Below are 14,783 nucleotides of genomic sequence, written 5' to 3' on the forward strand. Positions count from 1 at the left end.
ATGTAAGAAAAAATTAAATAAAAAATGTCCCTTTCTTTACTACATGAACCATTAAATTGGTATTATTTTTTATGCTTGAGCAATTTGATCGTACTTTTGCTCTGCGTTTGTCTGAAGATATTGTAATATTTCCTGAATTGGAACACTCTTGTACCGACTTTGTTTCATATAAATCGAAGTCATTCCTGCGCTTGTTTTGAAGACCAATTTACTTCCTGGTTGGAACTGTTATGAATAGATGAGTAAATATTATGCTAAACCCTTGAAATATTCGAAGTTTTGGACATTGCATACAAATACTTTAAATAATTGCCTTATCACAAGGCCTTTGCAGGTATATCGAAGTACAAGCATTAAGAATATACACCACATTTCTAGACTAAAGTAAAGAGGTGAAAGATATACATTGCAGCTTTATCCTGTTTTTAACCTACAGACTTATCATTTTGCCAAGTTTGTTTAGAATTTTTTCATCAGTAATTTAATAGGGAGAAGGCAAAGGACATTAAACTTCAGTATTTTCAGTGGTTAAAGGCCAAATTAAAAGCACTTCAGGGGTCAAATTGCATAGATTTGAACAAGTTGTACAGTGCAGCTCACAGCATAGTCTGATAAATACTTGGCATGCTACATATGAATCCTTCAAAATAGATTCTGTAATTTTGCAGTATACAACTCATTAATTGGTTAATAAATTCTAGTGTCTCAGGTAAGATTTACCTGTTCACATGAACAGGTGATAGTAGGAAAAGTAATGTACATGTGCCTGTAAGTAAAATTTTGACTTTTAATTACTGCTTAGTGTGTGTAAAAGTATTCTAATATGCCAATATAAGAAAAATGGTATTATTTTTCGAAAATACAAATCGGTCAAAAATTCAATTTTATGACAAAATCTGTTGAATTACATGTATATTGATCAAATTTTTTTTTAGAGTAAATATTAGTATGAATACTATTTATTTTTGGATTATTTTTGTCAGTTAAAATCAAATGCTCATGGACATATTAAGTTTAAATTTAAGAAAGTGTAAAGTTTTTTTTATATGAGTGTAATTACACATAAAGTGTAATTTATCTTCCAATACAATTAAGTGTGCATTTTTGACAGATTCTTTTACTGTCAGTGAAATCATTTGCTTGTCTTTGTCATTTATTTTTCTCTTATGGCAACCAGTTTCTGTCTTGAGTGAATGTGTGGTTACTTATTCGAAATTTTGTTAAGGTAATTCACTTTTCTTGATTCTTAATATTTTTCCACAGTCCTGGTTATAAAATTTTTTAATATCAGAAATGATATTCTAAACCTTGCATACAATGTACACATCAGTCATCACATGTGCAACTGGTCATTGAATTTGCTTTAGTATTACCTCTTTGTATCAAGAACTTTAATACCTTTGTAACTTTATCTTTACCAACTTCTAGATAAGTCAATGACTTCTGTCACCTCTTATTAAGTATTTATAATGTGACTTATTGTACCCTTACATGTAACAGTCCATTAAAAACTCTTTTAGTAGATATCTGTATCCACATTCATGTAACATCTAACTTCAATAAATGTCACAACATTATGATTTGAACTTACAATACTGGTTTAGACAATAGACAAGATAGGAATCTTGTGTAATTTTACACAGATCATATGTTGATATGTTGGAAGGAAAAGAGAATTAGCATGAGTACCAATAGTGCAATTTACAGAGGATGTGCATGAATTGATTGAATGGAGGAATTTTTCATTGCTTCATCATCACTGCAACAAGTATTTATATGTTTATAAAGTCATACTGGTGTTTTTTTTTAATATAACTGTTCTTAATGAAACATCAACTATAGGACACCTACATGTAGCTTAAATTTCTTCTATACCTGCAACCCTCAGCCTCCTCTTTCTTGTTTGGATATTGTCGCACCTTCATTTGTACATGCACCTGGTTGATTCAGGATTCATTTTCCTGTAAAAAATGTCATTTTTTATTGAAGTTTTTAGTATAAAGTACAGTAGTTATAGTACATTGAAATTCAATAATGATATTATTTTCTTTTTCAGAAACCCCCAATGTCACTGCTTTTGCAACAGATTAAGATTGGTTAAGACTGCTTTGTATCTATGTACATGTTCCTGAGCAGTACATGTTAAAGTGTCACAATATTGACAAAATGTTACCCCATAGCATAAGAAACAGGAAAAGCAACTCAGCACAAACATTGTCAAATGTCAAGATGGTGATGTCAGATACTGCAATAAAAATCAGGAGACTTCCATTAAAAGTTAAATGTTTTATGGCAATGACTGCTTTCACATCATTCTATATCTATGGAAGGTTACTTTGGTCATTGACTACAAATCATCTAAAAGAGGAACTATATTTACAAACAGACAAATGTCCGGCCTGCTTTGGACATAGCATGTGTACAGCTCTCAAAAGTGAGCGTATAAAGTTTACGGGTTGGTCTAGAGTCCGACTGTTAGATATGGTGAATATTAAAAATGTTCACACAGGGCTGGATGTTGACAGTGAGGATCAGGTTATTATAAAGAAGTTGGCACATAATAAAGAATTTGAAACTGTCGATGAGAAGATTTGTAAAGATGCCAATCGTCCAAAAGGATGTGATGTAGCCAGAGTTTTACAGATCACAAATACAGGAGATGAAATCAGAAGACTTGGTCTAATGCCTAAACATTTAGAAAAAGTAAATCACATGTTTTCTTGTCCAACATACAGCATGTTAGACAGAGTGTTGAAGTATTACAAGGAGAAGCTGAAGCCAGATTCTCCTCAATATTTTACCAGAGATAAACTACAGGTTTTTGCTACTGCTTTGATAAATCCAGAACCTCTGATGCTGCAGGTAAGGTTTACTGATTAAAAAATGATTATGTGTTCTTAGAAAGTTTGTTCCCTAAGGACAGTTTTTGGTGATTAGGGGTATAGGGGTCCTATTTTCCTTAAATACATATTAATGCTGACATGATCCACATTCAAATTTGCTTTAAATGTTCTAGAGTGACTCTTTACTAGGATTAGCTTGCTTTGTTCAAAATCTGTATGGAACACTTGGAGGTTACCAACAGCAAAATCTTCTTTAAAGTTGATAGTAATTACATGTATCCCTTTATTGAAGAATTGAAAAGATAGTTTTATAATTATAGTTGTGCATGTATCATACAAATTTGGAAAAATGCAGACTGTAATTGTTGACCAATCTTATACATGTATTAGCAAAATCACCTCAGAAAAATAGCTTTACATAGTCTCTGTACTTATCTAGTATTTATCTGCATATTGTAAGTATTTGATTTTACAAAGTACTTGTTACATATAATTTTATATACATTTTTTGTATAACAGTCTAACTTGTAATCTGCAGCTAAAATGGTAAAACTTGAGTTGAAAGGTATCCTGAAAACAGATAGCTGAAATGATTGAAAGAAGTGAGAATCAGTGAAAAAGAAAAGGTTTTGTCATGACACAACTATTATAAACATTACACACAAATCCCATTTCAAATAAAACATAAATGCATTTCTATTTCAGACATTCCCTGCCTCTGAAGGGTGGCCTTTTCCTACGTACTATGGTGCATGTGGTCGACATATAGTAGTCAGTTATGAAGGAGAACCCCTTCAAAAATATTTTAAAGAAACTTTTCAGAAAAGGGTATGAAATAAGAATACAATAGGACAAGAATTTTTTTTTATGAGGAAGTAGTTAGTTATTGTCTACCTTCGTGTTATATTCATGTGCATGCAAATTGACAGTTTAAGTGTAGCGATTTATAAAAAAGTAAGGAAGTGGGATTCACAGCAGAAAAAAAACAAGAAATTAGATAGAGTTTTGGATTGAGATCAACTCAAAAATAAATAAATGTTGATGGTGTTTTGAATAGATATTGATCTGTTCATAAAAAAATAAAGATTATATTGAACACATTATGATGGGGAGATAACTCTTAAAACTGAAAATATTTAACTATGAATATCTCTCTTGTCCAATTTAATTTTTTTCAAGAAAACTGACTGCATATAATGTATTTTTTAGAGTGTAGGATATTTTTTTTTTCATTGAATCACTGTTGTCTTGGTACCTACTTGGTTTTAGAAATAGCTGTTCTTTACATTGTATATAAACCAATTTGATATTTTTTTTACACATATATCAATCAAATTTGCTACAAATTTAAGGTTATCAACCCTTCAACCTCAAACCCAGCAACAATAACACAAACTATACTGTATTTATCAAAATTGTAATTTGTCAAGTACAATATAATTTAAATTAAATGGCATTTGAAATTTACCATTACAATGGTTCAGATTTATGTTTATTATTTTGATATTCTGATATCTATTTATAGGCTGATATAGCTTACCAGATAATGAAAATAGCTGACAGATTGAATAATCAGGGAGGGCAGTATGCTCTGTACTGGACTGATCTGAACTTTGAGAATTTGGTGGTAGATATTGTAGGAAAAGTAACTCTGGTTGACCTTGAAGATATTATTGTTGTTGATAGGGAAGCTATTGCTAGAAGTAGGTATTTTAAATTCAAATCATGAAAAACTATTGTGTGAGAAGTATTCAAAACTCTTTAGTTAAAAAAACATAGAGGATACAATAAACAATATACTGAAACCAATACAAAACTGAAAAACTAAAAATAAATGAGCAACTTAGACTTCCATAAAATTTGCTGTGAGTGCACCTAAGAACTCATTATTTTTTAAAGATTTTTACCAACATATAAAAGCACTAGATCAATTTGAGAAAGAGGAACATACTTGTACAGGCTTATAAGATTTATGATACCACAAACTAATTGTAAGGAATACTGAAAATTGTTGTGGTATGTTGGCCATTTAAGATAAAATCAAAACAAATATGTGCCAGTCGAACTAACAAAACTGACACTTTCCAAGAACTGTGCTGTAGATAGGAGGAAATAAACATGGATTAAGAAAGCTGATCGGAAATTATAATACATGTATATACCTTATTGAAAGTGATATAATTCAAATCTTTTAAAAATATTAGTACAATGTATGTTTTTTTTGCATTTGTAGCAAAGCCAAGAAAGAATTGGGATGAACTTTATGAAAGTCAGTTTGATCATTGTGATGGTAAAAACTGTTTGTCATTTTCCCCTGATGATCTATGTTCTCATGTGAACTCAGATCATAATTACTACGCAGCATGTAGAAACATTCTATCAGAGTATGCCAATGAACCTGCCATGGGTCTAATGGGTGGTTTACTCCATAATATGCCTAATTATGCCAAAGACGATTGGGATCTTGAAAATTTACTTCATGAATGTGTGCATGGACCATCGCCAGAAAGTAGAATTAAAGTTAAGAGTAAACTGATTGATGCATTAGATAACCTTCGAAATGTAATGGATAAGAATGATTTAGCCAAGGGGAAAAGATTGCATGACAAATGAGTAAAATATGTAATGAGTTACAGTGTTCTTTGTAAGATTTACAGGTAGCATACTTTCCAATATAGCATCTTGCATCTAAATTTTTATAGCATCACATTTGTATTGGACCATATGGGAAGTTTGTCTCAGATAGCATCCTGATAAAAAATATATAGCATCAGGGCAATGTTATGCTACATTGTAAATGGCCCAGGGGAGATCTCTTAGTTGAAAATATGCTATGTGTACAAAAACGTTTGAAGCAACTAGTCCAAAAGCTAGTTTACAAAAACTGATTTGGTAGTCCAAAACAAAATAATATTTGAGGGGTATATAATTTTATTCATTCTACCAAACAAGTCTTGTGAACATTCAATGATTATGTGTTTACAAGAATAAATTGTTGGTAACAATTTGTCCATCAGAGCTAAAAGACTTCATCAGAATGAAAAAAATGCATAAAATGACATTTATTAGGAAACATTAGCTTTATCTGAAATCAATACATGGAAATTATTGTTTCTTCTTTGATGTTTTGTAGTATGATAAATTGGTAACATTTAAAAGGTTAATAAAAAAATTACACAAATTCAAACATATCCTTATCAATATTATCACAAAATATGTAAAATGAATAAAAGAACTGTTATTATAAGAAAGAAAAATGCACCTTAATATTACTAATAAATGCCCATTTGTGTATATAGTATGCCAATAATTTTATTGTTAGATATTTTTATACATTTTATTTTGAAGCTGTTGTCACCACATTCTTTTTCTTGGTTGTGTTTTGTTGTTGGTTTTAGTGCTGTTCTATTTATATATCTTATATATCTGACTATCTTCAATTTGAAATAATATCAGTTGTGAAGATTAATTAAACCTGTGTATGAATTATAAACAAGTAAAAAGTAGCCGCATTTTAAAGATAAAAATGGAACTGAATACAAATGACAAATAAAGCATGATTGAAAGAAGAAAAAATAGTTATGTCAGCAGTAATTCAAAAGTTTTAATTATTGTTTTGGGGGTATTTGTGGTCATTCATTCATTTCCATTTCTGGAGGAATTGTAGTTAATCAGAGGGGATGCCTACATTAACACACAAAATACCCTATTTGGTATTCACTGTATTTGCTTTTAATTTACATACATTTTACACTCTTGATCCATATGTTTTACTGCAAACAGGGAAATTTTAGTGCCCTCTTTTTTTGGGGTTTCTGCTATAATCTCCTTTCCCACAGTTTTAAATTCACAATCGTTCATCAAATTGTGCTGTAATGGTCTTTGAAGAAAATATTCGAGACAGTATAGTTTTCGCATTATGGATCTTGTCATGAAAATAGTGAAAATAAAAGTGCTGTAAAAAATTTCACTGTTTATAGTATAAAGAATACTTCTGTTGTTGTGTGTGGTGGATGATTTTACTTTTTCTTTTCTTTCCTCATTAAAATGATATACATTTTTTTATATATGTACATGTGCATAATATATTCTTATACTCATTTGCATGTATGAATTTTCATAATGATTATACTGTGTAAGTAGTTTTTCTATTATCATTCATGATTGATGTGGATTTATATGACTAATTATTGAAGTTGTTGATAAAACATATCATTTTTCTGCCACTGCCTTTAGTTGTTGGGCATCAAATCTGTATTCACTTTTTCTACACATATATGTGTGCAGAAGGGCATGTGTTTATCCCATTAATATTTGTCAGCTGAAACTTTGGTACCCTTCATAGGAATCATTTAAAATGCAATATAGAGTTGAGCATGATATGTTATTACCTTGTTGTACCATGTGAGTGACTACGGTACCATTTACACACATATCAACTTTCAGAGTGACAGCTATTATACTCTTCATGAAAACTGATTTATTCAACGGGTCATGGTTTGCCTTTCCTCGTTTGTCTACCCCGGACTTGACTTTTTATGAGCAACTCGGCGGGTGTTTCTAGAAAAGCAGAGGACGCTTACCCTACCAGTGCACCTGGTCCATGCTCCCAGTTTTTAATGGAGTCCAATTTACTCATTTACTTCTGTTACTTTGTATGTATGATTTTAGTTACTTTATGTTCTTTGTTGTGTGTGTCTTTTTTCAATATCTGGTCTTTGTCCCTGGATTATATTCTTTTGATTACCGCTATAACCTTGGTTCCCTTGATTACTCTTTCATGTTATAATGGAAGATTCCTGTGCCATGACCTCATTTTGAATAGTTTTACTGTCTTCTATAGTGTCTTTGGGTTTTAAAAATCTTAAAAATTCATTTTCAAAATGGACCTGGTTTAACTTTATTGCTCCTTTTCATAGTATATACCAACTCTTGGAAATATTTGCAGAATTTTATCTCAACAAACAAAAATATTCCTATTAGGTTTACTGTATTAATTTCTATTTTATATATTTTCATTATTCTTTATGCTTAAGTATCGGAAGAGCTATTTGAATATTAAAGTACATGTCTATGTCATGTGACAAACTCATGTGAATATCTAAAGATATCAATCGCAAGACATGCTGTCATCCATAAATATTCAGACAACTTGACCACATGAATTTGTGTTTCTATTTAACAAATATTATATAACTATTCCCACATTTAAACACAAAATTAAAATGCAAATATTGAGAATTGAGACTGCATTAAGCCTAATGGGAATTTCTTAGGTCAGATGAGGTAAAATTATAATAATTTGTTTTGAAAGAGTAATCAAGGGAAGCAAGGTTATAGCGGTAATCGAAAGAATGTAATCCACGGACAAAGAACAGAGTCTGACATGGAAAACAGACACACACAACAAATAACATATAGTAAATCATACATACAAAGTAACAAAAGCAAATGAGCAACTCGGACTCCACTAAAAACTGGGGGCATGGACCAGGTGCACCGGTAGGGCAAGCGTCCTCTACTTTTCTAGAAACACCCGCCGAGTTGCTTATAAAAAGTCCAAATCCGGGGAAGAGGAAACTATGACCCGTTGAATAAATCAGTTTTCATGGTGCAGATATGGTTTGTGATAAACATAAATATTACATGAAATTTATGCCACTACCGTATGTAAACTGAAACATATGATAATCATGCCTGATTCTTATGATAATCATATGTTGCAAACCATGATTCTCATGTCTTTGGCTACTTTTGGCTTTGTTGTCCTTTTGAGTTTGTTTTATAAATCTTCGAAAATATATTCATAACTCATTTGTTTCGGTCGGCATTCCAATGGGAACAAATAGTGCTCCTTTACTCGCTGACCTATTCCTTCACTCTTATGAGGCTGACTTTATAGCTGATCCGAAAGAAGGAATATCATTTAGCTAGATCCTTTAATCTCAGTTTCCGCTTTATAGATGACGTATTATCTTTAAACAATCGTAATTTCGTGGATTTGATACATCGCATCAACCCCAAAGAACTTGAGATAAAGGATACTACAGACACTGTCAAATCAGTCTCATATCTTGACGTACACTTAGAAATCGATGGTAAAGGAAAACTATTGACCAAACTTTACGACAAACGTGATGACTTTCAATTCCAAATTATCAACTTTCCTTTCATCTGTGGCAGCATCCCTTCAGCACCTGCGTATGGAGTGTTCATATCACAACTCATACGTAATGCCAGAGCTTGCCGAGACTCCGCAGACTTTTTGTATCGCGCTAGAACTCTAACAAATAGGCTTCTGGAACAGGGTTATGTTGCTACAAGGTTGAAGTCATCACTACAGAAGTTTTATGGTCGTCATCATGAACTCGTGGATCGTTATGGTGTATCCATCTGCACATAAAAACTGATTTATCCAACGTGTCATAGTTTTCCTTTCCTCTTTCGTTTACCCCGTACTTGACCTTTTATGAGCAAGTCGGCGGATGTTTCTAGAAAAGCAGAGGACGCTAACGCTACCGGTGCACCTGGTCAATTCTCCCAGTTTTTTGTGGAGTCCGAGTTGCCCATTTACTTTTGTTACTTTGTATGTATTATTTTGGTTATTTCATGTTCTTTTTTTCTGTGTCTGTTTTCCATGTCTGGTCTTTGTCCATGGATTACATTCTTTCGAATAGAATCTTGATTCCCTTGATTACTCTCTCTAAAGATGAATTCAGCTCATTTTTAGTACTAGTTTTATTGAAAATAATTACGGTCCTTTAAAGACATGTTGCGGTCAATGCTTTCAAGTTTCGTGACTGTTTGTAAATTATTGTTATCAATTTAGAGGACACGAAGTTTAATCATAGAAAATTAACGGCATTATAATAGTTCTAAATTTATAACTCATGTTGTTTTGACTCAGTCAATCACACAACATGATTGAGCTAAAAACAACAATTAAATGACTATATCATATTTAATGCCTTGAGTTGCATTTAGAACCAACAAACTCCATGATTGTAGATGTAATTTGACTATCAGCATTGAATACAAAGACATGAACTTATATCAGGATTGGATACAAAGACATGAGCATATGCATATCCATGGTAGCATGTAATGTTTGACTTCTTCTTTCCGACGATGATTATTTTTCTGTTTAAATATCCCCAACATCTACCGTCCGTACATATTGAAATGAGATCTAATCCAAATCATAACATAAGTATTCCTTATAACAGTTAAGTTACATTATACAAAGTTCGGATTGTATTTAAGGTTGAATTAGAAAAATGAGATAAATATTGCATATTGTTTTTAAAAGTTCTTAACTGCCTCCTATGACATCTTTGATACTATTGAACTTTTCAAGACAACGTCGGTTATAATTCCAAATAAGTCCAAAATAGACTGCCCTAAGCAAAACGTTACTTTTACGTTCAATAAAAAGCCAACGGTACAAACGTAGAAGAACTATATCATTTGTTATTTGTGATCTTGCATTTTCATGGCGTTTATCCACTCCCTCTACCTTACATATCAATTACATTGAGCATATTGAACAAGAATGTAATTTCAATTTCAAGTACCTTAAAGTAACCCAGAATATGACTCATTTTTCAATTGTTTGAATAACATTAATCTTTAATTGTATAAATTCGATAAATGAGAGAGAAAATGACATAATTCTGATTGTATTAGTATTTATTAGCAGACAAGTATTATCCTTTTTCCGTTAATGTCACATAATCTCTTTACCTGAATGAGCAACATTTTTATATGGCAGCAATATAACTTATATGTTTTATGTATTTAAACTGTGTTAGGAAAGTACTTTACAAAGGTTATTTTCAGAAACAGTGGTACTGTGTTGTTACAAGGTACTGAAGATGACGGTCCTCGATATTTGGTCTGATCCACTATTGTTCAACTTTTGAATATATATTTGCTTACATATTAACTAATTTCTTATTACTTATACATGATTAGTATTATTTTTGTATTTTTGAACGAATTTCTTTCCCAAATATTTGGATTGACATAGAATTATTCTTTATTTCACTGACTGAGGCTCCGGTTAAGAGATAACAACAATTACATCATCCAATTTTCATCAGTTGTCGCATTAGAACTTTATATGTCCGGTTTGCCATTATGATGCATGCAACTCACACCGTCCCCTTTATGGTTTTTATACGAGTGCAGAGTTTTTTTTTATTATTTAGACAATTATGTCTTGCTTTTACCCAGTTTATTTTAGATGATTTGTCCTTGGTGTAAATAGAACTTTGGTAAACTTGACACTTTTCTTTACTGAACTAATTTCAAAGTCCAAAATGGGTTCAGTTTAGACGGGTTTCACTGCAAATTTCTGTGTTACATAACTAAAATCTACCACTGCCCATGCCTTTGCTTATTGAGCATAAAATCTGCTTGCAATTTGTCTACACATATATGTGCGCATATGTGCATGTGTTAGTCCCGTAAATATTTGTCAGCTTTAAAACCCTTTATGGGAATTATTCGAAATTCAGTATGGAGTTCAGCATTATATGCTGTTGTATTGTTGTACCATAAGAATGGCTACCATCGTACTTATCCATCAACTTCCTGTTTATCAGAGTGATAACTTATACTTTATACGTTTCAATGCTTGTGATATGACCTTGTTATTTTTTATCTAGTTTTCAGTCTTCTTATGAAGGGAATAATGGAATTAGTACATAAATCATTATTGTACAGTTTTATTGCTATATGTACTACATATGGATGTTATAAAGATGCAAAGAATGATTTTAAAATGGCTTTGTATTCCTGTCCTTCATAATGTTTCGCAACACTATTTTCTCCTTGAACAAGTCCATCAATCATACATGACAAAGCTGAAAGTAAAATTGACAAAGGTTTCATAATAATAATAAATATACATTCTTCTGATGACACAAGTCAATGTTGTTCAAATCAACATTACTCAAAAGGTAAACAATTTTATTTAACTATGGAATGTAGACCTCAACCATTTTATTGTCTAATAGTTGATATTAGTAACCGATTGATTTCACGATCACATCAATATTTACACAATCTAATTAAAATCAAATGATTTTTTCAGAATCCTGGCACTTTTCCTTTGAATGCTTTCACAAACGTGTAAGCTGAAATATGATTGGCTGATAAGGAAGGTGATCCGAACAGAAAGTATAATCATGCGTTACTAGATAGATTCATATCAAGATGTGTACCAGATCTGGGTCTGAAAGTGAAAGACATAAGTGGAATGGATTTGTTTTACATTGATCATGTGCCAAAGCATATTCTACCGAGGTGCTTACCCGCTGACCTACGCATAATTAGTAAGGAAAATCGAATCTTTGAATATTTAATTAAAAAAGAAACCTTTCCCAAAATATCCTTGATTTGCCTCAAAGTACGCCTATTTCTCCTCTACGTAACTCAATAGTCAGACTTGTCAGATTATATTTATCAGATTTATCAGTCTGCAGTATTACAAATTTCGGCATTCCAATGTGAACACGTTGTGCTCCTCTGCTTGCTGAACTATTTCTTCACTCGTATGAGGCTGACTTGATCCGAAAGAAAGAATATCGTTTAGCTAGATCCTTTAATCTCAATTTCCGCTATATAGATGATGTATTATCTTTAAATAATCCTAATTTGGGGCATTTGATACATCGCAGCTACCCCCGAAGAACTTGAGATAAAGGATACTACAGACACTGTGAAGTCAACCTCATATCTTGACCTACACTTAGAAATCGATGGTAAAGGAAAACTATTGACCAAACTTTACGACAAACGTGATGACTTTTCTTTCAGAATTGTCAACTTTCCTTTCATTTGTGGCAACATCCCTTCAGCACCTGCGAATGGAGTGTTCATATCACAACTCATACATTATGCCAGAGCTTGCCGAAACCACGCAGACTTTGTATCGCACTAGTATTCTGACAAATAGGCCTTTGGAACAGGGTTATGTTGCTACAAGATTGAAGTCATCACTACAGAAGTTTTATGGTCGTCATCATGAATTCGTGGATTGTTATGGTGTATCCATCTGCGCCATGAAAACTGATTTGTTCAACGTGTCATAGTTTTCCCTTCCTCTTTCATCTACCCCGGACTTGACTTTTTATGAGCAACTCGGCGGGTGTTTCTAGAAAAGCAGAGGACGCTTGCCCTACCGATGCACTTGGTCCATGCTCCCAGTTTTTAGTGGAGTCCGAGTTGCTCATTTGCTTTTGTTACTTTGTATGTATGATTTTAGTTACTTTATGTTCTTTGTTGTGTATGTCTGTTTTCCATGTCTGGTCTTTGTCCCTGGATTACTGTCGTTTAATTACCGCTATAACCTTGGTTCCCTTAATTACTCTTTCAAAACACATAAAACACTGAGGCTTCATTCCTTGTATCGCATATGGTAGAAACTCTCGGTGATGGATTGGGCTTCTTATTTCGATAGAGTTGGTTTTGAGCACTTCTTTCATACAACTAAGTTTTGAATTATATGATTTTCCCACACATTTGGTTCTAATGCTGTTGATGAGAAGTTGGCATTGAAACACTTGTACAGCATATTGAAATATTTACAATATATATAGATTGGTATTTTTTTGTATTTCATTAATAAACATTTCTAAATTCAAAACACTCACTTCTACCTGAGCTAGGTCTGAAAAGACAGAGTATTTTCTTATTCATTGAGGCAGCCCTACCAATTTCATATCCCACGCCTAGTGATGGTTGAGTTACTTCAGCAATCAACACTGAAATTACGAAAAACAAGAAGATGGTTAAGTCCAATCACGGGACTCTCTATAAACAATGATTACAATGAAATAATAAAAAATTATACGAGATAAGACCGATCAATGAGATAATTTAGGGTACCGAAGATGCAAAACATTGTAATATGAAAATGCATAATTTCAGCTTCAGGGGCGTATTTATAGAAGATAAAATCATGTTATTTAACAAGATAATTTTATTTTTTACACCACCATTATAATTTACATTTGAGACACGCATACACGAGGCGAAAGTAGTGCATTAACTGTCTATCTAATATTTTAAGATCACATTTAAGAAAAACAGAGCAAAATCAATTCCAGCTTAAACCAATGAGTATAGAAACTTTACTGCGATGTATTAATTATTTTTCATGTGTATAAATAATACAAATAAATGAATATTAAACATTAATAAAATTTTACGAGTGTTTTGAAAGATAGCATTTCTTACCATCACATGTCTTTAGGTTCTGTAAACAGTAATCATGTGACCATCTACTTCCTTGATTTATTTCATCTGAAAGTCAATAAGTATTATTGTACGGAGACTTGAAGATTGGAACATTCATTTCAATGTACTCGAATTTCCCCACTTATGTGATTGTGCTCTTGAGTCGACTGTAGACATTCATGTGACCACTATAATATCTGCGTTTAGATACAGGAAATATGAATATTATATCCCCACCGATCATAAAACTAGCATATCAGAACTTTCATCAATTTAGATAAATTCAGTTCATGTTTTATATAATGATCATACTGAAAATAATACAGCTATTCAAAGACCCCCTGAGGTCAATGCTTTCAAATTTCGTGACTGTTGGAAAATTATTGTCATTAAAGAGGACCAAATCATAGTTGAATCATAGTAAATCCACGCTATTAGAATAGTTCAAAAATTCACAGTTGACCAAATATACCACTCACGTTGTTTTGAAATAGGCACGATACATGATTGATTCGAAGGTTGTATGAAAACAACATTACAGTAGTAACTACCTTGAGCTGCTGATTTAGAACCAACAAACTCCGTGAGAACTTGACCATAATTGGTTTTTAATTCCTCTATTATTTCAGCATACAGATCAGCGTCATTTCGTCCACCATGTATACTCCCACAGAAGTATATCTTCATCTTTCGACC

General features: G+C 32.2%; 2 protein-coding genes across 3 annotated transcripts; one reads left to right on the forward strand and one right to left on the reverse strand.

The window, feature by feature from the left end:
• The first annotated feature begins 179 nt into the window (after nucleotides 1–179).
• LOC148625402 (divergent protein kinase domain 2A-like) lies at nucleotides 180–7,066 on the forward strand. 2 transcript variants are annotated; one of them, XM_088568914.1, is made up of 5 exons: nucleotides 180–242; nucleotides 2,057–2,862; nucleotides 3,549–3,671; nucleotides 4,369–4,546; nucleotides 5,077–5,473. In XM_088568914.1, exons 2-5 carry the CDS (start codon nucleotides 2,140–2,142, stop codon nucleotides 5,454–5,456), a joined length of 1,404 nt encoding a protein of 467 aa, XP_088425040.1. In that variant the 5' UTR covers nucleotides 180–242; nucleotides 2,057–2,139; the 3' UTR covers nucleotides 5,457–5,473. The 2 variants fall into 2 exon arrangements, with proteins under 2 accessions (XP_088425040.1, XP_088425041.1); XM_088568915.1 differs by having other exon boundaries at nucleotides 194–334; nucleotides 5,077–7,066.
• Nucleotides 7,067–11,556: 4,490 nt separating this feature from the next.
• LOC148625403 (5-hydroxymethyl-dUMP N-hydrolase-like) lies at nucleotides 11,557–14,774 on the reverse strand. The gene is made up of 4 exons (XM_088568922.1): nucleotides 14,639–14,774; nucleotides 14,088–14,153; nucleotides 13,502–13,612; nucleotides 11,557–11,710 (listed from the first exon to the last, which is right to left on the reverse strand). The coding sequence occupies exons 1-4, from the start codon at nucleotides 14,772–14,774 to the stop codon at nucleotides 11,601–11,603; spliced, it is 423 nt and encodes a 140-aa protein (XP_088425048.1). The 3' UTR covers nucleotides 11,557–11,600.
• Nucleotides 14,775–14,783: the final 9 nt, after the last annotated feature.

The sequence above is a fragment of the Perna viridis genome, chromosome 2, assembly GCF_037379345.1.
Source record: "Perna viridis isolate PV_CMFRI_1.1 ecotype Kerala chromosome 2, ASM3737934v1, whole genome shotgun sequence".
NCBI lineage: Eukaryota > Metazoa > Mollusca > Bivalvia > Mytilida > Mytilidae > Perna > Perna viridis.